The sequence below is a fragment of the Tursiops truncatus genome, chromosome 18, assembly GCF_011762595.2.
Source record: "Tursiops truncatus isolate mTurTru1 chromosome 18, mTurTru1.mat.Y, whole genome shotgun sequence".
Classification (NCBI taxonomy): domain Eukaryota; kingdom Metazoa; phylum Chordata; class Mammalia; order Artiodactyla; family Delphinidae; genus Tursiops; species Tursiops truncatus.
The window spans coordinates 69,580,981-69,605,718 of NC_047051.1; the positions used below are offsets into that span (position 1 = coordinate 69,580,981).

The 24,738-nt window shown below is 41.2% G+C and overlaps 1 protein-coding gene across 6 annotated transcripts in view; it reads left to right on the forward strand.

The window, feature by feature from the left end:
* Window positions 1–24,738, forward strand: part of TPP2 (tripeptidyl peptidase 2) — a 68,270-nt gene continuing 43,532 nt past the window's right edge. The window contains exons 1-5 of one of the 6 annotated variants that reach the window (XM_019921042.3): window positions 1–209; window positions 7,831–7,959; window positions 17,122–17,217; window positions 18,838–18,942; window positions 21,923–22,047. In XM_019921042.3, coding sequence (XP_019776601.1) covers window positions 45–209; window positions 7,831–7,959; window positions 17,122–17,217; window positions 18,838–18,942; window positions 21,923–22,047 — 620 coding nt within the window. In that variant the 5' untranslated portion in view covers window positions 1–44. Of the gene's footprint in view, window positions 210–7,830; window positions 7,960–16,027; window positions 16,107–17,121; window positions 17,218–18,837; window positions 18,943–21,195; window positions 21,300–21,922; window positions 22,048–24,738 lie in introns of those variants that run through there. The other 5 variants (XR_002173436.3, XM_019921041.3, XM_004310653.4 and 2 more) reach the window with 5 other exon arrangements.

The following is a 24,738-nucleotide window of genomic DNA, read 5'->3' on the forward strand; positions in this document are numbered from 1 at the left end:
GCAACCTGGCAGTTTGCCTCGTCTTCGCCTTCCAGCTTGCGTCCATGGCCACCGCAGCGAACGAGGAGCCCTTCCCTTTCCACGGCCTCCTCCCGAAGAAAGAGACTGGGGCCGCGTCCTTCCTCTGCCGCTACCCGGAGTATGACGGTCGGGGGGTGCTTATCGCCGTCCTGGACACGGGGGTCGACCCCGGGGCTCCGGGCATGCAGGTGCGGCAGCCGCCGAGGGCCCGGGCGCGGGGGCGCGGGCGGCCTGCCACCGGGCCGGGAACGCGGAGGGGACGCGGCGTCGGAGCCTCGCAGGCCGAAGCCCGCTCTGCGGCCGAGGGGGAGCCGCCGGGAGGAGGCGGAGGGCCCGACGGGGGGCGGGGTGCGAGGGGCCGGCGGCCGGGCGCCCCGGCTGGGCCCTGATCCCGGCCCAGACAAAAGCGGCTGGTCGGGGCGCCCGGGGCCGCCGGTCGCCCAGGAAGCCCCTTCCTACCCAGGCGCCTCCAGGCCCGGGCCCTCGGGCTTCTGCCCAGCACACCGCCTTCTTCCGCGGGTGCCTCGTGTCTTGGGCACCAACCGGCGGTGCCTGTTATTTGCAAAGGAGGATTTTACTGTTTTGTTATTCATGGGAGCGAGGGGTGGGAAGGAAACAGGGAAAGGGCAAATGACCTATCAGAACTTCATTTTTATTGCTGTCGTTCGGGAGGTTTGGTTTGGGGAGGAATAGTTTATCTTGAAACACGAAAGCCGGCTTTCAAGAAGATAACTCGGTCAACTTCCGGAATTGTTTCCTCTGGTAGTTTCATGTATTCTATTTTTAACTCTCTTCCGCAGTGTACTTGTTAGGGTCAGTGAAACGCATGGCTTAGTCTTTGATATAAAGAAGAACCCAACTTTGTTTTTGGCGAACTCTTCAGACTGCATTAAATTATCCTTCCGTATTTTTTTTTTTCAGCCTCAAAATGTAAGACAACATACTTCATGATTTTTTAAAGTTATTTTGTTTTGCCCTAGCCACCTTTGAAATCGTTAGATCAAGGTACCATGCCGAAAGGTAATTTTTTAAAATGTGTCTCTCTGTTGAAAGCATTCTCATTAAAGTCTTCAAAGTTTGACTTTTGTAAATTTAGTAGCCTGAGCCTTACACCGAAACCCAGCAATAAACAATTTCACAGTTTCAAGACTCATCTCCCAAATGTCTAACCTAATCCTCCTGTACGCTGATCTCTTCCTTGTATCAGTCTTTCCACTGTATTTCTTAAAACTCTGAAGTTTAATAATTCTCCTCCCCCATGCCTCTCCCTCCTCTGCATCCCTTATTGTGCTCTTGTATAACTGAGGTAGCATTTTGGAAGTTAGGATGTAATGCCGGGGGTGGGGGGGGGGGTGGGGAGGGAACCAGTCCGGTTCCCAGTGCGGCCGACTCTGTAGAGAATCCCTCTGGGAACGTTGTTCCCTCCTGTTCATTCTTCAGCAGCACTCTGGAGCGCAGGACCCCTCATGGTGGCCCTGCCAGGCAGCTCTGGTGCATCAGAGAGGAGCAGGTGATGCGTTCCCTCCTGGTAGCTCTGGTTGTCCAGTTTTCTTAAGAGCTCCGAAGATGTACAGCAGTGACAGCTATCACCTCATTGAGGCTTCATTACAGTGCAGTAATGGTTTCCATTCTGGTGTGGTGTGTGTTTACTTTTTATAGGGATAAGTGGGAGGAGAACAGCTGGAGTAAGTGGTCACTGGCTCTTTTGTCCAGATAATAAGGGGATCAGAAGAGTTTGGAGGAGTAGTGTCTCAGTAAAAATGCTTTTGTAGAATTTCCCGGACCTGCTTATCAGATAATTCCATTACTCTCTCTATCAAGTAGCAGTAATTCTCATCCCACAGTGTTGCTCTGAAAATTGAGGCGATTAATTACATGTGACTTCTTAAAGTGCTCATGGAAAGTGTTAAACAAACACTGATTTTTTTTAAGCAAGGCTATTTAGTAGAGGGAGTTTATGCTGGATCTTGAATCACCATCTGTCTGAAGGATGAATACGCATTAGATATTATGTGCATGTAATAATAAATGTTTGAGCAACAACATATTTGAAGTAAAATGAAAACATAACTCTTATCTTCTGACAACTTGAACTCTGAGAGATTGACCTAAACATGGCCATCTGAAAGAAGTTCACTAAGGTGGCTTGCAAACATGAGTGAATTTTTAAGGTTTTTTTCCCCCCTTTACCTTTAACAAATGTATCTTGTAGATCTGTGTATACATCATTAAGATGAGACAGTGGATAGAAATAAAGTGGAAGGAAAGAGTGAAATGGGAAGAGGAGGTTGAACTGGACATTTGGAAAGGCAGGTGGTGTCTGAGTAGGGGACTAGGGGTGCAAGGGAGAGTTTTCAGGAACACAGTGGGGAGTCCCATTCTTCGGTGACGGCCTTGGGCCCAGTTCTCTTGTGATAGCGTGTAGGCTTCGTTAAATGTAGAGGGTGGCCAGCATGAGAGGAGGAGTAATTAAATAAATGATTAAGTCTTTTCCTCAGCAAATATTCAGGCACCTGCCAGGTCCCTAACATTCTGCGTTAAGAGATGATGTAGTCCTGCAGGTAACTGTTAACAGAAGTTGATCAGGGGACCAGTGAGAGCTGGAGCAATCAGGCTTCGCGGACAAGAGATGGGGCTTGGACTGGACCTGGAAATAAACCCATGGTAGCCAGCGGGTCTCCTGGCTGCCATTGGTCACCCTTAACATGGCCAAAGTACTTTCCTTAAAAAACAAAACAAAACAACCCATCACACCTTTGCTTAATATAAAACAGAACTATTTGGGCATCCCAGTTGTCTTTGCGTTGAAACCGCCAGATTTGAACTTTGCACAGCTCTTTGCCATTCAGCTTCAGCTCTTTGCGTAGCCTCGGTTCTCATCCCACTACTTCTTCTGTCCACATCCACTCCGCCCCACCATTGAAGCACCCCACCTGTGCTTCCACCAACAGCATTTCACAGCTTTGCTCTCACCCAGATGTTCCAGGTCTTTCCCCAACACATGCTTTTGCACGTGGGGTTTAATCTGCCTGCAGGCCTTCTACAATCACCTGTAAACGCCTACTTAATCCCTTAAGACCAGCTGGGCCTTCACCTGTTACCTTTGGGGTTATCTAGTGATATTAATTCAGCCCCCCACTGTGTATTTATGTGTATGTGCCAACCACTGTGTTAGGACCTGGGGGTTCAAAGAGGAGTAAGGCCCAGTCCCTGGTGACAGTTATTTAGTTTGCTCTCATAGCAATTTTTTCATATCCTATAGCACTTAAAAGTTTTTTTTTTTTGACCGCACTCAGGCCCTCAGCAGTGAAAGCACGGAGTCCTAACCACTGGACTGCCAGGGAATTCCCTAAAATGTTTCATTTTAGTATATCGGCTTATATACCTTTTTCCTGGTTCAGTTAAAATTCCTTGAAAGCATATATCCAAATTCATTTTGTATGAAATGTGCTTGTAACATTTTGTGTTGAATGGAAAAAAATATATATATATGTGATAATGTCCACAATTTCCTCATGGGAAAAAAATAGTTTGGGAAGGAGGAAGTAGTCCTGTAAAAGTCTTTCTAATTTTACCTTCACTAAAATATAATGGAGTACAGTAAGGAAGTTATCATAGGTATGTACTTGGTTACTAATAGTGGGTGCTCTCCATTAATTTAAGTTTTATTACCTCCCTTTCAGTTAGCCTTTCCTGATTCCCCCAAGCTGGATTTTGTGTTCTTACATGCTTTCCTAGACACTGTCCTTATCATTATTATGTATCGTCCTATATTGCTGTTCTCTTTTTTTTTAATAAATTTATTTATTTATTTGGCTGTGTTGGGTCTTCGTTGCTGCACGCGGGCTTTCTCTAGTTGCGGCGAGCGGGGGCTACTCTTCCTTGTGGTGCGCAGGCTTCTCATTGCAGTGGCTTCTGTTGTTGTGGAGCACGGGCTCTAGGTACGTGGGCTTCAGTAGTTGCAGCACTTGGGCTCAGTAGTTGCGGCGCACGGGCTTAGTTGCTCCACGGCATGTGGGATCTTCCTGGACCAGGGCTCGAACCTGTGTCGCCTGCTTTGGCAGGCGGATTCTAAACCACTGCGCCACTAGGGAAGTCCTGTTCTCTTTTCTCATTTGTTTTCCCAACTGGATTGTAAGCTTTCTGAAAGCAAAGCCTGTCTTATTCATTCATCATTATGTTCTTAGAATAACAGTCATTTAATAGTGTTTGTTTATGACATACCATTCTTTGCTTAAAGGAGTATTTTCAGTATCTTCCCTGAAATTTCAAGTGGATGCTTATACGTTCACTTTGGCTTGTGCAGGATAGTTTGCAAACCTTCCCCCTTTTGTTCCAATCCTCTACAAACCCTCACCAACTTCACTGTAACTGTTTCAGTGGAGACGCAAAGTAACGTAGATTCTTGATGTTTGGGGAGAATATCTTTGGGCCATTTCTGTTCTGTTCGGCCAGTGGCGCCCAGTGGCGCCCAGTAAGCATCTCAGTCTCCCACCCCGTTCCCAGGGCTTATCACCTTAGCTCTCCTCATAGTAACTGTGCCTTCAGGCCCATGGTACCCCTCCCCGTCCTCAAAGATGAGGGATAGAGTTCCAGTGTTAGCAGTTCAGTTTCCTGGCCTCCTCCCAGAGCGCCTCTGCAAAATTCTCAGCTGATTTGCCTTTTTAAAACCTGTCCTTCCTAACCCTAAACTCCCTCTTGTATCTTCTTATCTCCAGTGGAGTGGTTCCCTTTACCTAATCGTTGAAGGAAGGAGTAACTGCATGTATGAGAATTTTTAATGAGAGAGAGAGAGAGAGAGATCCTAGTGAGAAAAGCTTGTGGCAGTTGTAGATGGTAAATAAACCACTAAATCCCACTAGACTTTCTTCCTTTGCTCACACTCATAATGAGGTTTCTAATGAGAGGGATCCGTGTCTGACTGGTTAGTGATCTCTTGTGATTCTCAGTCTCAAGTCACCGAAGTTGTTTGGTCATTGAACGAGAAAGCGAAGACAAATGGTTTGTGTTCTTAGGGCTGTGGTGTATGTAGCTTTCAAATTATGTGCTTATTTGGAATACATTTTAAAATAGATTATTTGTTTATGGTCTTGGTACATGATCTGGCTAGTTTTAACTTTATAGGAGAGTATTAACTTCCTCTTAGTGGCTTCTATTTTTGTTAGATTTTCTTACATTTTTCTTCATTCCTTTATTTTCTTTTTATTTTATTCTTAAAGATACTAGCCAGTCCCTTCAAAATCAGTGTCTGATTTGTTTTTTTTTAATAAATTTATTTATATATGTATTTATTTTTGGCTGCATTGGGTCCTCGTTGCTGTGCATGGGCTTTCTCTAATTGTGGCGAGTGCAGGCTGCTCTTCATTGCGGAGCGCGGGCTCTAGGTGCACAGGCTTCAGTAGTTGTGGCACGTGGGCTTCAGTAGTTGTGGCACATGGGCTCGGTAGTTGTGGCATGTGGGCTCAGTAGTTGTGGCTTGTGGGCTCAGTAGTTTTGGCGCATGGGCTTAGTTGCTCTGCGGCATGTGGGATCTTCCCGGACCAGGGCTCGAACCCATGTCCCCTGCATTAGCGGGTGGATTCTTAACCACGTGCCTCCAGGGAAGCCCCTGATTTAAGTTTTATCATAATTTTATCACGGTTTGGTATGATTTCTGCAGTGATTTTTGTTTAATTATGATTTTGAGCCTTCTCAGTATGTTAGAATACTTATTACTAGTATAGACAGCCCCCCCAGAAATGAACATCCAGCTGATGAATTACCATACATAAAAGTAACAGCTGTGCGGCCCCTGACAGAGCTGTCAGCCCCCAGTTGGTCGATGATTGGAGTGAGATCCGGGATCCACCAGCCACCCCCTAGTTTTGCCTTGTCAAAAAAAAAAAACAACGTGTGTTTGTTTCCTCCACATAGTGAATTCCCCCGCCTCCTTTTGGGTGCACCCTAACTGCAGAGCTCTGAGGACACTGCAGTTGGTGTTGGGGAGGAGGGCGTGAGACCAGAAAGACTCCTAGTGATGGACACTACACTTCGTCTTAAAGAGGGGGAATTCTCCGGGTGGAAAAGGAATCTGAAGGCTGTACTCTTGTCATACTATAGGCATTTTTTTACATTCTTGTTTCTCTCTTGAGGGTGGGGGGGGGTCTTCATTTTTCTGTCTTTTTTGTGTCTCCACACCTGATTCCTGCTGGTAACTCAGCATGTATATCTTGAATGCTGCAAATTCCCTTTGCAAAGCTAGCCCAGAAAGAGCCCCAAAATAGTTTTTCCCACAAAGGCAATAAGGATATTCAGTATTACTGTTAGCTATAGCAGTCAGCATGGCCCAAATGAAAGTCTGGGGCTGGCCAAGAAACCACAGCTGAGGAAAATCAATCTTAATGCTAAGTAATTTGTGTCAGGCCATCCAACAATCCCATATGCCTTGAGTACCTAACAGGCACTGCTAGGTTTGGGGTAGTTTGGTGAATAAAATAGACATAGCCGTTGCCCTTATGGAGCTTATCTTCTGACAGTGCAAACAGGTAAAGAGTCACAAACAGTAATTACGAATTGAGTTAAGTTCTGTGAAGGAAACAAGGTACAGTGAGAAAGAGTAATCAGGCTTAGGATGACAAGCATGTAAATGAGATCATCAGGGAGGCCTTTCTGAAGGGGGCGGTATTTTACTAGAAAGTGGAAAGGTGAGACTGGGATACCTGTGGAACAACTGAAGAAACAGAGAATTCCCAGCAGAAGGACCTGGCGCAGAAAGTCACGAGGCAGGAGGAAGGTGGCCGCGTCCAAGGAGTTGAAAGGAGACCAGGTGGTCAGAGGCGGGAGTGACTGGCACCCTGGGCAGGGTCCGCTCCCGCTGTCTGTGAGCCCACTGAGGGTGTTCAGTGGAGGACTGCCACAACCCGACTGGCTTTGCTGTTGCTTGTGGAGGGCCTCCTGGGAGCCAGCATTGCGTATGAGCAGGAAGTGGTGGTGGTGGAGAGGTTCAGGACACCAGTAGTGAAGAATCCAGGGAAGGTGGGTCTGAACTGTACTTTAGAGGTAGAAGGAAGAGGACTTCCTGAGAGATTTGCTGTGAGGAGTAAACTAAAGAATCTGAGGACTCTGTAAGTTTCTGGCTTGAGCAGCTGGGTGTGTGTTGGCTTCCTGAGATGGCAAGGCCTGGGGAGAGACAAGTTTGAGTGCTAAGTTTGAACTTGATTTAAGAAGTTTGAGTGTTAGTGTGACCTCCAATAATGAAATGTTATTAAACATTTTCCCCTTAATGTTTTGTCCAACCAAAAACTCACTTTCTTCAGACCTTTTCTCAAATGTTAACCTTCTCAGTGATACCTTTCTTGACCAGCCTAATTAGTGTTGAAAGCCCCATACCACCTGTCTCCTTTCCCTGCTTGATTTTCTTCCTAGTAGTGATTACCATCTGACGTGTTATATATTTGACTTGTTGATTGAGTCCATGTAATGATTGAGTCCAGAGTGTGTGAGGTCAGGAATTTTGTGCACTGATCATTGCTGTACTCCCGACACCTAACAGAGTGTGGCCTGTGGTAAGTGCCCAAGAAGTATCTACCTGAACACATGAAACCACTTGAAGGATTCTGTGCTGTTTTCTGTAACTAAATCTTCTCGTTAGTATCTGTCAGGCTTTTGGCTTAAAACTTCAGTTCTCTTTTTAAAATGAATGCAGATTTTATAGGATATTTTAGGTATGGGTACATGTGCATGCACACACACACGTACGGGAGCTGGCATTGCTTTAAGGATAAAAACTAAAATCTATAATTCATATTTTAATTGTCTCTTAATTTTCAGGTTACAACTGATGGAAGACCGAAAATCATTGATATCATTGACACAACAGGAAGTGGTGATGTGAACACTGCTACAGTGGTAGAGCCCAAAGATGGTGAAATTATTGGTCTTTCAGGAAGAGTGCTTAAGGTTGGAGCTTTTATCTTTTTATTGAATTTTTTTCTTTTTTTTTTTTGTACTATCACCTCAGCATTTTACGTTTTTACCTTACATTTCATGGTATGGTATTAGTTACCTATTGCCATATAACAGATCACCTCAAAACTTCATGCTTTAAAACAACAAACATTTGTTATTTTACAGTTTCTGTGAGTTGGGAATCTGGATGTGACTTAGCTGGGTGCCTCTGTTCAATATCTCTCCTGAGCTTGCTAACTGTCGGCCAGGGCTGTGATTTCATCTGAAGGCTCAATGTGGCTGGGGAAGGGGAATTTGTGGTTATTGGCAGGCTTGGTTCCTCAGCACATGGGCCTCTCCATGCGACTGCTTCACAGCATTCAGCTGCCTTCCCCAGGGCAAGCAGTCAGAGAGAGCCCAGGTGGAGGCTCTGGTCCCTTTATAAAATGATGTTGGAAGTGGTGCCTGTTGCCTCTGCCATGTTCTTTTCATTCACAGTGAGTCAGTAGATCAGCACACACTTACAGAGAGGGGATTTTACAAGGGCATGGGTACCAGGTGGTGTGGACCCTTAGGGTCCATCTTAGTGGAAGTTATTGTTTTTGTTGTTTGATAGTGGGCTTGGAATTGGGATTTTTTTTTTTTTCCAGTATGGCTGCTGAATTCTAAAAATTTTAAGATTTAAGTGGAAAGGTGGGAAAAGTGATGAGAATGTAGTTTTGCCTTCCGCTTTTCCCTTCTGGGAACTTGAACTTGAAATATTTAGGCTTTAATATTTGTGGACTTAAATATCTGACCTTGTCTTATTCCATGTACTTGGCAGAAAGGCTGGGGTAAGCTAACATGAAAGATGATTAGGAAACAAACATAAAGCAGTTCATGAGATATTAGCTAATGGGTTTGTTAGATGGCAAGAATTTGATTGTGTTTCAGTACTCTTATCTTTTCAAACAATAAGCAGAATTAGTTTGGAAGGTAAATTTGTGGTTATTTAGATATCTAAAGAGCTATATTTAACTTCCCATCTTTTACCATCTGTCTGAATCATGTTTAGACCTTGTCTCTCAGGTAAGATCGTCACGGCAGTGTATTAGTTTTCTGTGCAGCACAAGAAGTTAACACAAACGGCAGCTTACCACATACGTTCCTACATTTACTATCTCACAGTTTCTGTGGGTCAGGAGTCTGGGCACGACTTTTTGTGGTCCTCTGCTCAGGGTTCCACAAGACCTCAGTCAGGTGTTGGTTGGGACTGTGGTCTCAACTGAGGCTCAGGATCATCTTCCAGGTTCACCTTGTTGTTGGGAGAATTCGTTCATGACAGCGTGTTTCTTCAAGGCCAGCAGGAGAATCTCTGCGACCTCGGGGGTGACCCCAGTCTCTCTTTTAAAGAGCTTGCCTGATTAGGTCAGGCTCACCATGGCACTCTCCTTTTGATGAATTCAGTCACCTGATGAGGGACCTTAATTGCATCTGAAAAAGCCCTTCACCTTTGCCATATTACTTCCCATAACGTAATCACAGGAGTAGTATCTCCTTATGTTCACAGTTCCGCTGCCTGTCACAGGCAGATGGCAGGCATTCATATCCCAGTTTTGCTTCTTTTCCCGTGTGTTGTGGACTGCATGTGTGACCCCTGAATTCGTATGTTGAAGCCCTAACACCCAGTGTGATGGTAGTAGGAGGTGGGACCTTTGGGAGGTGATTAGTGTTAGTTAGATGAGGTCATGAGGGAGGGGCCCTCATGATGGGATTAACGCCTTGATAAGTGCCCTTCTAAGGGAGAGCTTGCTTTCTCTCTGCTCTGTGAGGACACCACAAGGAAGCCATGCCTGCAGGCCAGGAAGGGCATCTCACCAGAATCCGACCATGCTAGCACCCTGATCTCGTGCTCCTTCAGAACTGAGAAAACAAATGTCTGTTATTAAACCACCCAGTCTGTGGTATTTTCTTATGGCGGCCCAAGCTGACAAAGGCACCATGTGCTTTAAAAAGAAATACTGCAGGGAAATGACTTTCTGCACATCTGAATTGCTCTGTCTTTCCCAAGTCAACTTGTTATTTAGAGTATGTTTCAAAGAGAAACCTGGGATTCCTGTGAGTTACAGTACTCTGGGAAACTAGAGAGCATTCCTAGTAAGTCAGGCAGATTTAGAATCATATAAAGTATCAATAGTATCCTCAAAAATCTATTTTTGAATAGTTGTAGCCCATGCTCTAGATAAACCATCCACACTTGTAATGTTACTAGTGCTTAAAGGTAGAATTAGTGTATTGTATACATGGCTGTGAAGTAAGATCAGAAAATCCATAGATCGGTATTTACATCCTTTCTCAACTTGATGATATATTTCTTTAGCTGTGCTATTAACTGTTCTCAGCCCATCAGTATAGTGAGTTTTTTTAATTTAATTTTAAATTGTATCCAATATGTCTACATAGTTTAAAGAACCTTCTACAAGGCTTCTAAAGAAAAGTTCACTCCCCTTTCCATGGATCACCACCAATTCCTGCTCAACCAGGGTTAAGGCTTTGATATATTATCTTCAGAGTTTTAAATGACAAGCTAAAATACTTTTTATTCTAATTTTTACCCCCTAGTTTTAGACTTTATCTGTAGAATTAAAAGTGGAAGAAGAGGGTTTAGCTCTCTGGTCCTTCATTTCTGAGAAATTTTCTTGCATTGTCTCTTGGGTTACTTCCTCCCACTTTTTTGCTGTTCTTTTATCTGGGACTCCTGTTAAGCGGACACTGACCTCTTTAGTTGATCCTCCAGTTTTCTTATGTTTTCTACCTTTTCTTCATTGCTTTTGTTTGATTTTTTTCCTTCCTGAGAGAGTTCCAAGATGTTCTCAACATTTTCTTCTAGCTCATGTATTGAACTTTGCCAATTTTTAATTGCAGAAGTCTGTTCATGTTCCCTCAGAGCACATTTCTGTGTCATGTATACAGTGTTTTATCTGCGAGAATATCATTGTCTTGAAAAGTTCTGTCTCATGACTTCTTCTGTTCCTCTTCTTCCTCACCTTCTGCTTCCTCCCGCCCTCCCTCTTTCTCCTGATCTTGCTCTCCTTTTCCTTCACCTCCTCCCGACCCTCCTCCTGCTTCCCCGGCCTGTTCTTCCGTGTGCTTTGCTTTTGACCTGAGCACTTTTCCTCGGGTGTCCCCTCACCGCAGCTGTCTCTGATTTAGTGGCACATGAAAGGTGATTGGAAGTTCCCTGCTTGTGGAGAGTCTGTGGTGTGGGTCTCACTGTAGGGTCACGATACTATCATGGGAGGCCCCAGGATCTCCGTATATGGTATATTTTTTCCATTGAGATGCCCAGTTACCTCAAAGAGGACCTTCACCTGTTTGACCTGGAGTTTGGGGGCAGAGGAGTGAGAGAGGAGCCTGGCCCTCAGCATCTGGGGACCTGAGCCTTGAAAGGCACCCGGGGAGAGTTCTTGCAGACTCTTCACTGTGCCTCGTCTCTCCCACCCTCTCTAGAGAGGATGTAGACCTCTCTAGAGAGTTCACATCCCAGCTGTCTCTCATCACCTTCATGCAGGATGTGGGGGTAGGCAGCAGGGGACTAATTGGTCCTCATACCGACTTTCCACCCGTCTTCTTGGTTACAGTTCCCTTCTCCAGCCATACACAGACCATAGTTACACACATGTTCAGTTAATTTTTTTTCAAGCATGTGCAGGTGTTCAGATATTTTGCAGTAGTCATTAAAAAGAATAATGTTGTTAGTCACTGGGATTCTAGCTAGTGGGATCTCTCAGAACTCTTTAGTACAGAGTTTTCAGAAAGCAACACAGTAAAGTCTTCAAGTTTCTTTGATTTAACCGTGCTTTAAAATGAGTCAAATACCTGTATTCTACTTCTTCCAAATAGCCTGTAAACTGCTGACGGTTAATGTCTAATTCTTCTGCCAGTTTAAGATCAACGACAGGTGCTTTGAAGATTCCTGCCGTCTAATTCTCTAAGGATGCTGTTCTAAGCTGTCTTGAGAAACTGGCAGTCCATTACTTATGGCCAGCGGTACTCGTAGGAGCAGGTAGAAGCAAAAGAGTGAATAGAAGGATAACACCTTTCATGGTAAATTGTACAGGCAAGAAGAAAAGTGCATGAAACACACATGTTCAGTTTAATGAGTAATTTAAACAGACGCCATTTTATTCACCCAGATAGGACCGAGAGCTTTGCCAGGCCTCAGAAGCTTTCTGTGTTCTCCAGATCACAGTGCATTTTGACTTTTGTGATAATCTCTTCTTCGCTTTCCTTTACAGTTTTACCACCTCTATGTGGATACATGGAATATATTTGTTAGTTTTGCCTACTGTGACCTTGATATGAATGGCCTCATTTGAGTGTCATTTCATGTCTTCTTTTCCTGGGTGTTTGCAAGATTTATGAGATTCAGCCATGATTTGCATGGAGCGATGATGTGTTGAGTTTCATTGCTGTGCCTGTGGCATAGTTTGTATGTACCACATTCTGTCCATTCTGCTGGGGGGAACAGTTGAGTTGTTTCCAGTTTGGAGCTGTCACTAACAGTTCTTTAGAGAACATTCTTGCAAACAAATCCTGTGCACACATGTGCAGATAGCTCTAGGATGTGTACCTCTAGGAGTGGAATTGCTGAGTCATAGAGATACACCTTTAGTAGGTGATGCCGAACAGTTTTTCCAAGTGTTTGTACTAAAATACATTTCCACCAGCTGTATATAGGAGTTTTAATAGTTGCACTGCTAATAACACTTGGTGTTTTTAGGCGTTTAAAATTTTGCTTATAGGCTGGGAATCTAGCTGTATCACGTTGTGGTTTTAATTTGCATTCCTCTAATTACTAATATGATTGAGCACCTTTTCATATGTTGCTTAGACGTTTGGATTTCCTGTTTTGTGAAGTGCCTCTTCGAGTTCATTTGCCCTTTGTTTTTAATACTGAGTTGTTACGATTTGTGGGATTACCTGTCCTTGGGTTACATGTGTTTCGGGTGTCTTCTCCCACTCTGTACTCATATTTTCACTTTCCAGATGATGTCTTTTGATGAGTAGGAGTTCTTAAATTTGATGTAGCTGGATATCAATCTTTTGCCTTTTTGTTTGGGGCTTTTTGTGTCTTAAGAAGTCCTTCCTCCAGCTGACAACCAGTGCGAATCAGTGGCCCTCAGTCTCACAGACAGAGGGAAGCGAACTCCATCACCAGTCAAGTGCCAGATGAGAGTAGGGCCCTGGCCAGCACCTCGGTTGAAGCCAAGTCGAGGATCCAGCTAAGCTGTGCCAGCTTCTGATTGATGGAATGTGTAAGATTGTAAATAGTGTGTTCTCTTAAGTCACAAAGTTTGCCGTATTTATAACACAGCAATAACTAATACACTCAGCAAAGATATAGAAACTGTAAAAACACTCACATAGATATTTTAGAACTGAAACTTACAATGACTGAAATTTTAAGAAAGCATCACTGGGTGGATGTAGTAGCAGAATGGAGATGACGGAGGAGTCTGAGTAAGTGGACTTTAAGATCAACCAGTGGAGAATATCCATTCTGAATACTGAAGAGAAAAACACTGAAAAATAGCTAACTTAGCTTTGGGAGCTTGTAGCTCAATAACAAATGGTCACATATTTGCATCATCAGACCCCAAGAAAGAGGAAAAGGAGTGTGCTGCTGGAAAAAAAATATTTGAAAAAATAGTGGCAGAGAATCTCCCAAGTGTGGCAAAGATATAAACCTACCAATTCTAGAAGCTGAGTGAACCCCAGGTGAGATAAACCAAAAGAAATTCATGCCCAGAAACATTCTAATCAGATTGCCAAAAATGAAAGACAAAGAAAAAAAATCTTGAAAATGGCCAGAGAGAAGGGACCCATTGTATAGATGGCAAAGATACTCAGATGACTTTAGCTTTCTCATCAGAAACCCTGGGGGCCAGAAGGATGTGGTACAACATTTTTCCAGTGCAGAAAGAAAAGATCTGTCGATTGCAAATTCTATATCCAGTGAAAATATGTTCGGGGAAAAGGTGAAATAAAGACGTTCCCAGATAAGGTAGATCTAAGAGTATTTGTAGCCAGCAGATACACTTTTAAAAAATAGTAAAAAGAGGCTTTTCAGACAGGAAGAAAACATGGAGCAGCAGAAATGAAGGACTAGCAAAAGAAGCAAAATGTCTGAGTAAATATGATGGACTGCTTTGAGTTCTTTAAAATCGTGTTTGATAGCAAAAAAGAAAAATCCTTCCTGTCCCCAAATCATGAAGATATTCTCCCATATTTATTTTCTGAAAACTTTCATCGTTCTTCTTTTCATATTTGTTCTTAGAAGTCACCTGGAATTGATTTAGTGCTTAGTTTGAAATAAGAGTCCTGTATCCTTTTTTCCATCTGAAGACCCACTTGTCCCAACACCATGTATTAAAATTCCATAGTTGCCCCACTAATTTTCAGTGCCTTCTTTTTACTTTGCAACTTTCAAAATGTGGTGACTTTTGGCTTCTAAAGCCTCATTGCCCATTCTTTGTCCTTTGGGTTTTTGGTTTTTTCCTTTTCCTTATTCTAATTTTAGTAGCATTTGGAAGGGAGCACAGCGCTTTCTAAAACTTTACCACATTTAACTTGAAGTCAGTTTTTAAAATCATGAATATTTAGCCTTACATGGTAAAAAAAAACGGTTAGTCCAGAGACCGTGAATGCCTTGGCCAGGTTTAGCACTGTAGTTAGATGCAGTGATAACTGAAGGAAAGAGGGTCCATGTGTCCTGGCAGGACCATGAGGCTGACAAGTCTGAAGTACAGTTCTGAGGCAGAAACTCAGATTTTCTTGCGTGGAACGTTAACAACTCATGATGACACTTGTCTCGTGAAGAGAACCTTCAATTCGTTAAGCATCCTCTCTTTAAAGAAGAGTCAGGGGAAATGAGGTGTAATTAGAAATTAAAGAGATTCTGTTTCTCGTTTTGAAAATCGGTCTTACCACATTGTGGTTACCACGTAATTAAAACTCTTTTTAAAGAGAGCAGCTTAAAATGGTCAAAATAAGCACTTTGATTCTTTTTTTTTTTTTTTTTTTTTGGTACGCGAGCCTCTCCCTGTTGTGGCCTCTCGCGTTGCGGAGCACAGGCTCCGGACGCGCAGACCCAGCGGCCATGGCCCACGGGCCCACGGGCCCAACCGCTCCGCGGCATGTGGGATCTTCCCAGACCGGGGCACGAAGCTGTGTCCCCTGCATCGGCAGGCGGACTCTCAATCACTGCGCCACCAGGGAAGCCCCAGCACTTTGATTCTTAAAAGAGACCAAAAGTAACTTCATATTATGAAATACTCAAATATGTAAAATGACATACTCCATAATTGCCTCAGAGTAACATTAGCTTCACTCTGACTTGGTTAAGGTTACCTGGCAGAGCCATGATTATACATAATTTCTATTTTCTGATTTTTTTTTTTTTAGCTCAATTTTTGTAAGTAACTAGTCTGCCTTTACTTTGAGGAAAATATATTGTCGTGATTTGAGAAGTATCTTGTTCATGGACCCTGCAGAATTTGGTTTCATTTTGATTAAATATAAGTTATGTCTGTTGGATTACTTTTATTGTATTATATACGTATTTTAAGTAATTGTGGTTGTCTTAACACCTGATTATTTTGCAGTCATTTAAATTAGTTATTCCATTTAATCCTTTGGCATTTCACAGCTTTTTGTAATCTCTTTGCGCAAAGAAGTTGTCGCTAGCGTATAGGGTTACAAAGCCACCTGTGTCGTGAGACATCTGTGATGAAGTAGTCTTTGGATTTGCCAGCTAGTGACTACTTACCTTTTTGTTTTTGCAGCGCTTTATTTATTGTTGTGGTTATGTCACGGGCTGTTGCAGGAATGTTAGAGTTAAGAATCTCTATTCTCTAAAGAAAGCTGATAAGCTTTGAATGAAAAGCACTGGTTTGTGTGCCAGCATATTTGAAATTTCACAAACTCCAGACATCCAGTTGATTGAGAAAAGATCGCTGATGAGCATGTGCTTTTTAAAGTCAGTAGATCTTTGAAGTGCTGTGAATGATTGTCTTCCTGTATTTAGTTGTGAGAAAATTTCCTTCAGAGGCTTCCTACCTGGGGAATAATTTGACGAAGAGGGACTTGAGGAAGAGTCGGTTAAAGATCCTGCACAAGTAAGAACCACCAGTCAGTCCACCAGCTCTGAGTGGTTGATGGTTCAGCTTCATAATCTGTACGCATTTAAAAGCTGTTTTTAGTGATCATGGGTCCTGTGATGACAAAGAGTATGAAGGGTCCCCGTTGTCTTGATTGACATTTCCAGTTAGTTGATGCTCATGCATCTTATTATTCATGCAAATCGGGAGGTAAAGATTATTTTCTTCCCTTTGCACATGAGGAAGCAGAAGCCCATAGGTCCCACCTGGTTAGTGGCAGAGTTTGGGCACACTGCCAGGTTTATGTGACTTTAAAATCCATATCCCTTACACCAAGTTTTTGTCTCTGTGATAGAACTAGATTCCAGTTTTCTTTTCAACCTTTCTGTTGTTTGGGCCAGCAATTTAATTTCTTTTTGCTTCTTTGCTTTCTCCGTTTGTAAACTGGGCATACTCTTTACATCATTCTGTTAATTAAAAGCTGGAAGTGTTAGTTTTAAATACTTTGAGATAGTGGGAAAAATTATTGTAAGATGTTATATGTAATTAACATGATTTTATAGAACTTTTTTCTTAAGAACTCAAAGAGCTCTTTTTTTTTTAGTATCTGGGCATATCCCTATAGTATTGTAGAGGAGAGAGAAGTTCTTTTTCTTAATGGGAAATCTAAGGGTGGAGAGGTTCTATAAGTGGCTTCCCTCCTCCCTGGTTGATGGGCAGTGGAGGGGTGAAGGGGGAGGTGAGGTGTCCTTGATGCTTGGGAATTGAAGGTCTTAGTGGTTTAATGTGATGTTGAAAGCACTTTATAAAGCATTGTGTAAATGAAAGATGTTCTCCTTAAACCATCTCATTGATGAAAAAAAAAAAGAGCCAGAGAGATATTAAGTGGCAACTTAGAATATTAAAAATGTTGCTCTAACATATGAGCCTGCTCATCCAAGTTGAGCCATTCGAATACCTTTTTCCCCAGTGCTATATTATTAGAATTGGGAAGCATTTAGTGAATGAGAAATTTACTTTTTATTTTTTATAGATTCCTGCGAGCTGGACAAATCCCTCAGGCAGATACCACATTGGCATAAAAAACGGCTATGATTTCTATCCAAAGGCTCTCAAGGAAAGAATACAGGTAACGTGCCATCTAGTATCAGTGACTTCTTTTCTTCCTCAAATTTTATTCATACTGAAGAAAAACATTTCCTAAAATCTCACTAACTTAATTGTTTGGGGGGTCTGGGAGGCTTTCAAGTGGTGACTGCTTAAAGCAAGATTCTGTTCAATGGAATGTCACCCATTCATGGTTCTTAATCTTGGATACATGGATAAGTTTAGGGAATCTGTGAGTACCTTGAAATTACATTCAAATTTTGTATATTTCTGGGAGATGGGATATGCTTTCATTGGATTTTTGAAGGACTTTTTTTAACTTCAGAGAAGTTAAAGACAGTCGATTTAAAGTGGATTGCCCTATTTATTCCCGTTCCTATCGTTTCTATGGTAATTTGTCCCATTTTCTTAGTCTTTACCTAGCTTGCTTGATCCCAGTCATCATTCAGTATTAGGGAAAGAATTACTCAGACCTAAAGCAGCTGAAGGATAGGAAACACAGTCTGTCATTAGAGAGATAAGAACTGTGAATTGAAAGAGAAGGAGCCTGCTTTAAGACAACGTAATAGACCTTTCAGTGACGATGGAAAGGTTTGAAATGTTCATTATCCATCCATCATGGTGGCCATGAGCCACAAGTAGCTATTGAGAACTTGAAATGTGGCTAGTATGATTAAGGAAATGAAATTTTAATTTTATGTAATATTTTAAAATTTAAGTTTTAATAGCAACATGTGCCAGTGACTGCCGTATCGGACAGTGCTGCTTTTAGAGGACTGCTGACACTAGTAGCCCATACAGGTTTCAGCTATAAAACAAGATGTGATCCTGGCAAAGGGGCCTCACAGGTAAGACCTGTGGGCCCTTTTATCTAATCTAGTATTGTGATTTGCTTCTCCAGGGGTCAGTGAACCATAGAAGTTACTGAGTACTTTACATATATAACCTTGACTTATTTGTCAGATTCCAATCATTCTGGAAAAAAAAAATACAAAAGATAAATGCACTTAACTCAACTTTTATTGGATACTATTTTATATTAAAATTTCAGGCTGAAATGCATAGTATTTTTATGCACTATATTAAATTTAATCAACCGTGTTAAGGTACGAATTAACATACAAATAGAGTGGTTAAATTAAAGCGGATCCCCTATCAAGAGGGTGGGGGAAAAAAAACAGGCTAGAGAGGACGGAGATTGAGGAAGCCGGCAGGTCCATCAAAATGCAACTGCAGGCACTCTTACTCCTGTCTTCTGCTTGCTCTTGGCTGAAGGCATTTCCCAATTCTGTAAGGGTTCAAAATAAACTTTTTCTTCAAATGACTGGGATTTCAGTCAGTTACCTGACATGGTATTAGTTATTCTCGGAGAAGGAAAGGATTTAAATTGGGACATATGATGTGTAAAAATACATTTGGTTGTGCCTTGGTAAACTTGTTCTCTTAAAACCTAGATGTGGTGAGTTAGCTAATCAGTTTTTTATAACTGATCCATTGCTTTATCAGCTTGATTATACATGATTTTTTTAACCTTTATAGGAGAATTGTATAGCATCCCAGCTCATAATAACTGTAAATGACTATCTAGGTTTACCTGAATATTTGTCAACCTCATTGGAAAGTCATTTTTCTGTCTTTGCAGAAAGAACGGAAGGAAAAAATGTGGGACCCTGTTCACAGAGTCGCCCTTGCAGAAGCCTGTCGAAAGCAGGAAGAATTCGATGTTGCCAACAATTGCCCTTCCCAAGTTGGTGCTAGTCGCTTTTATTTAAACGTTACCATGTTCTCAGAGAATTAAGAGTTCTTAGAGAATTAATAGACTCTTTTTCACAAGTTTTATGTTGTTTACTTTTACTAATTTTTCTTTGCTTATTTTTCCTGAAGTCAGTTTACATATGTGTCTATCAATTGTTTAAAAGTTCTTAACAAACATAGAATACACACACGTACAAGTGCATAACTCCTAAGTGTATTGTCATGAATTGTCACAAAGTGAGCACCCCATATATGCAGCACCCCAGCCCCTCTCTTGCCTCTTCCTACTCACTGCTGCTTCCTCCCCAAAGCAGCCACCATCCTGATTTCCGACACTTATCGAACGGCTTTAACCTGTTTTGAATTTTGTAAAATGGAATCATACAGTGTGTGTTCTTCTATGCGTAGCTGCTTTCGTTCGATGTTTTTTGTGAGATTCCTCCATGTGTGGGGTGTTGCAGTAGTTTATTTTCCTTGCTATATAATTGATGGGCCACGATTTATGTATCCATTCTGCAGATTGGTACTTGCTTTGTTTTCAGTTTTTGGCTATTATGAAAAATCCTATTTTGAAAATTCTTGTGCCTGTCTTTTGATGGGTCATAAAGTGATCGTACTAGTTCCACAGGAAACGTACGAGAGCTCCCATTGTTCAACATCCTTGCCGTTGCACTTTTGTGAATCAGTTTATAAAATGAAAATAATTCTTGGTTTAGTATGAAAATAATGAGTGCTAGCTGCAGAAACTTTCGGGCAACACAGGTATGTAAAGTTTAGCAAGTGAAAGCCTCTGAAATGCCACTGCCCAGGGATGGTAACAGCAACCTGACATTCGTCCTTCTGAATTTTTCTTTTAATGCATGCATTTCTTTTCTTCTAATGAATTTTTTTATTGAAGTATAGTTGATTTACAATGTTTTAGGTGTACAGCAAAGTGATTCAGTTACACATACATATATATATATTCTTTTTCAGATTCTTTCCCATTATAGATTATTACAAGATATTGAATATAGTTCCCTGTGCTATACAGTAGGTCCTTGTTTATCTATTTAATGTGTAATAGTGTGTATCTGTTAATCCCAAATTCCTAATTTGTCCCTCCTGCCTTCCGCCTTTGGTAACCATAAATTTGTTTTCTGTGTCTGTGTGTCTTTTCTGTTATGTCAGTAAGTTCATTTGTATCATTTTTTTGGATTTCCATATGTAAGTATATCATATGGTATTTGTCTTTCTCTTCCTGATTTACTTCCCTTAGTATGATAATCTCTAGGTTCATCCATGTTGCTGCAAATGGCACTATTTCATTCCTTTTTATGGCTGAGTAATATTCCATTGTATATATGTACCACATTTTCTTTATGCATTCATCTGTTGATGGACATTTAGGTTGCTTCCTTGTCTTGGCTACTGTAAATAGTGCTGCTATGACCTCTGGGGTGCATGTATCTTTTCGAATTGGAGTTTTCGTCTTTTCCAGGTATATGCCCTGGAGTGGGATTGCTGGATCATATGGTAGCTCTATCTTTAGTTTTTTAAGGAATCTCCATACTGTTCTCCATAGTGGCTGCACCAGTTTACATTCCCACCAACAGTGTAAGAGGGTTCCCTTTTCTCCACACCCTCTCCAGCATTTATTATTTGTAGACTTTTTGATGATGGCCATTCTGACCAGTGAGAGGTGATAACCTCTCAGTAGTTTTGATTTGCATTTCTCTAATAATTAATGATACTAAGCATCTTTTCACATGCCTTTTGGCCATCCATGTTTCTTCTTTGGAGAAATGTCTATTTAGGCTTCTAATGGCATGCGTTTCTTAATCAGAAATGCAATTGTATTAGTGGTTCTCAGCCCTAGCTGCATACTAGAGTCACATCAGGAGCTTTAAAAACTGTCAGTGCTTTTGCCCTAGAGAGGAATTAAATCAAAACCTTGCAGGGGAGGCAAGCATTTTTAAAACTCTTCAGGAGCTTTAATTAACATGCAGCTTGGGTCAAGGACCACTGGCCTGCATAAATCTACGTACACATTTAACTTTTATTAATCTGTGTACATCATCCTTTTTTAACAGCTGTGTAATCTTCTATTAGATCAAGATTTGTTCTTCAGCCTCCTATTGGAGACGTGAAATGTAGTATTTCAGGTGCTACATATAGACAACGAACTTTATAGAAGAGGAATCTGAATTTAATTATCCTTTTTATATTGTATGCCAGAATTGTTTATATAATTGTCTTTTTCCTTAAGGAGGAGTAAATGTTGAATATATTGGATAAATAAAAATGAAGCACAACTTCAGATTTTGGGAACATGTGAAACTTAAATTTTTATTCATGAGGACTATTCAGGTGAATGTAGGGCAGTCTAATATAGTATGTCGTTTAAAAAAGTGCCTAGGTTGAAGCATATGAATTTCCCGTTTTTGTAGATGAAAGTGGTTGAATAGCAGCTTGTATGTACTTGGTCATGAACATAGTATGTACTTAACTTAGCGAATTCTAAAAGAGGTAAACCTCTAAAAGAGGTTCCTGTTATTTATTTGGGTTCTTAAGAAACAAATTTGAAATGGAAATGTTCCTGATATAAAAATCTAAAAGTCGATAGAGAAACTATTTTATAACAATTTTAGCATTACTTTTGGAAATGAATTATACAATTATAGGTATGTGACCAACACCCTTGGCTAAATGATAGCACCACCGTGTAGCACCATGTCTTTCCCAAAGCAGCTGTAGGGAGTGACTGAATATGATAGTGAGTAAAAGAAGTATTTTTTACTGTTTAATATTTTAATTGTTACTGCCACTAAACTGGACTACAAGTTGCACAGATATAAAAAGAAAATTTTCTTACATTTTTCCATGGTAAAATGACTTTACTATTGGGTCACACGGTGTCTTTGGTTGTATGTTAATATCACCTTTCAAGAGCACAAAATGTGCTAATATTAATGTCTGTTCTAATTGTTTAGGCAAATAAACTAATCAAGGAGGAGCTTCAGAGTCAAGTGGAATTGCTTAACTCTTTTGAGAAAAAATACAGTGATCCTGGCCCTGTATATGACTGCTTGGTGTGGCATGATGGTGAGACCTGGGGGTAAGCTGTGTGTTTCCAGTTCTTCATTTAAAAATCATTTTATCTGCTCTGAAGAACATTAAACCCTCAGAACTGCCCAGAGATTTGGTTTATGTGACATTAATATCTCCAGGCAAAGCTACTTGAGGGCCAAATTGGCTTTTGGGTAGTTTCAGATAAGCCTTTTGAACCTCTTAGTATTTTAGACACGGAAGCTGACCCTTAGCTGTTTTAAAGAATCTTATTTCATTAACCAGATAGTAGTCATTAAACAGATAATATTAGCAGGTTGATGATTGGTGTATGTAGAAATGTTCCTGATTGAATCTGGGCAGTTTGGAAAGTAAGTGCACGAGGATGTTGCAAAGCATCTACTATAAAAGTTTTAAGGGCAGAGGAGGAAAGTTGTGTAAAGATTTACCAACAGAGACCTAGTAGCTAAGTTGAAGCGAGGCAGCGTGATGCGGGCGGCAGCGTTAGAGCTCAGATCTGAGACGGAATCCTAGCATGTGAGTTTGAATGCTTTATCTGCACCTCTCTAGGCCTATTTCCTCATCTGTTAATTGGGATAATAATCGTACCTCCTTAGAGGGTTTTGTAAATTTGATGTTTCTAGACATAGTAGGTACTGGATAAGGGTAAGCTGTATCTGCTGCTTCTACTACTACTAATAATGATGATTTATACCAAGTTACCTATCACGTACATTTTCTACTTTCTTTCTTAGTGAATCATACACTGAAGTTGTGTTCCTTTATGTCAGCTAGTATGTCTTCTTGAATTACGATCTGTGTAGAAGCAGGAGTATGTTCTTAATACAGATATTTGGGCATGTACATATTTCAGGGTCGCCACAATAAACCAGGGACCCTTCCAGAAATTGTTTTGTAGTTTGAGTCCCTGCTCATATGTAAAGAATTGTTTCCCGAGATGTGGCAAACACAGAACAAGATACGGTGATTTGAATGCTGTCTCTTGTTATTTAGTTTATAATGCACCGACTTAAAAGGGGGCTTTCCTCTCACAGATGTGGGTAATAACTCATCTTTGATAATGGGTATATAAAATTGTCAGTTGAATAGGAAATCTCTACTCCATTTGGGCCTGAAAGTGGTAATAAAATATTTGCATATAACAATATTTCAATCTAGATGATAGTTGATATTCATGCAACTTTTCCATGTATTGTAGTATGTTTTGGTGTGTGTATATGTGCAGGTGTGCACACATTGTGAACAGTTCTTTTCCAAAAGCTTTGCAGAAGCTTTGATCAAGAGTTTGTAATATTAAAAAGTTGTTCAAACATATGGTTTAGTAAATTTTGGGACATCTACCCCGTGGTATAACACGATACAGTCACTCCCAGTCATAAACCTTCAGTGATTTTTGTCATGGGAGAGGAGGTAAGGTTAAGTGTGAGGAAAATACTAGATACAAAATTCAGTGACACAGAAAATTTAGTACAAAACACACAAAAGGACTTAAGGAAATACTTTAATGTTAGCGGGGATTGGGTAGTGGAGCAGTAGGTGGTTTCAATTAAAGTGTTTCTATAGATGCTGAAAGCACTGCGGACTACGTTGTCCTAAGGGGAATGGCTTGGGGTTAGGATGTCCAGGGGGCCAGTGTATATTTCCAGAAAGTTTTCTTGGTCTTTAAGGCAATTGACAAAGAAAGTGATAAGTGTAATAGTTTGTCAACAGTATGCTGAGACATCTTGAAGAATTTTTGTGTTGGAAATGAAATTTAATCAAATATTAAGTGAAGTGAAATCTGTGATAACTAGAAAACATTTTAGAAAATGTTAGTATAATCAATGAAAAACACAGCAGAATCATGCTTTCAGGTGCTACTAGAAATAATCTAACTTGTTTTGCACAATACTATATATTGTATGGGACTTTGATTCCCCCACCCCACCTCAGAGTTAGATCCAGAATTTTTTGAAGCGAATCTTAAAGATCTTGAATCACCTTAAGGCAAATCTCGGCACTGTCTGCAGGTGTTCTCATGTCTCATGTCAGAAATGCCAAGCATTTCTGAGGGGAGGTAAAGTGACCTTAAGTGTCTGTTTTGTTTCAAGAATGTCAGGTCTGCCCTCCGCTTGACACAATTCTACTAATTGTTAAACCCCTGTCTCTGCACTTAACCAGGTAACCTAGTATGACTGCACTCAAGTATTTGCCAGGATGCATAGTGTCAAGTGCTGTCCCTCAATAGGGAGCAAAACCTGGTCAGAGAAACACTATTTATAGAGGACGACATAAAGGAAAGACTATTAATTGGTTTCTTTTCAGTGGTTTTTGACCTCGTTTCAGTTTTCCTTTGAGAGTTTGATGAAAAGCGTGGATTCTTTTCACACACACGTACTCTAATCCTGTCCACAGGCCTTCTCTGTCTTCTAACAGCTGTCCCTTGAGTTAAGCCAAACAGACCTTCAAAAACGTATACCCTTGCACCATGTTCACATTTGCCCTCTGTGGAGTTATTTAGTGAAGTCACTAAGTTCTGTATTTATATTTTGATATGGTGCTTGACTTGTTGAGTCCCTCCATGTAGATGGTGGTTATAAGAAGTGCTGTGAAATGTGTCACAGTATTTGCTGTGAGAATGTTGTTAGAAGATGTTGATTCCTTCTTTCACCATTTGGACCAAGCAGACTCTCTAGAAGCTGCTCCATGGACTCCAGGCTCTGGAAGCAAGTACTCCCTG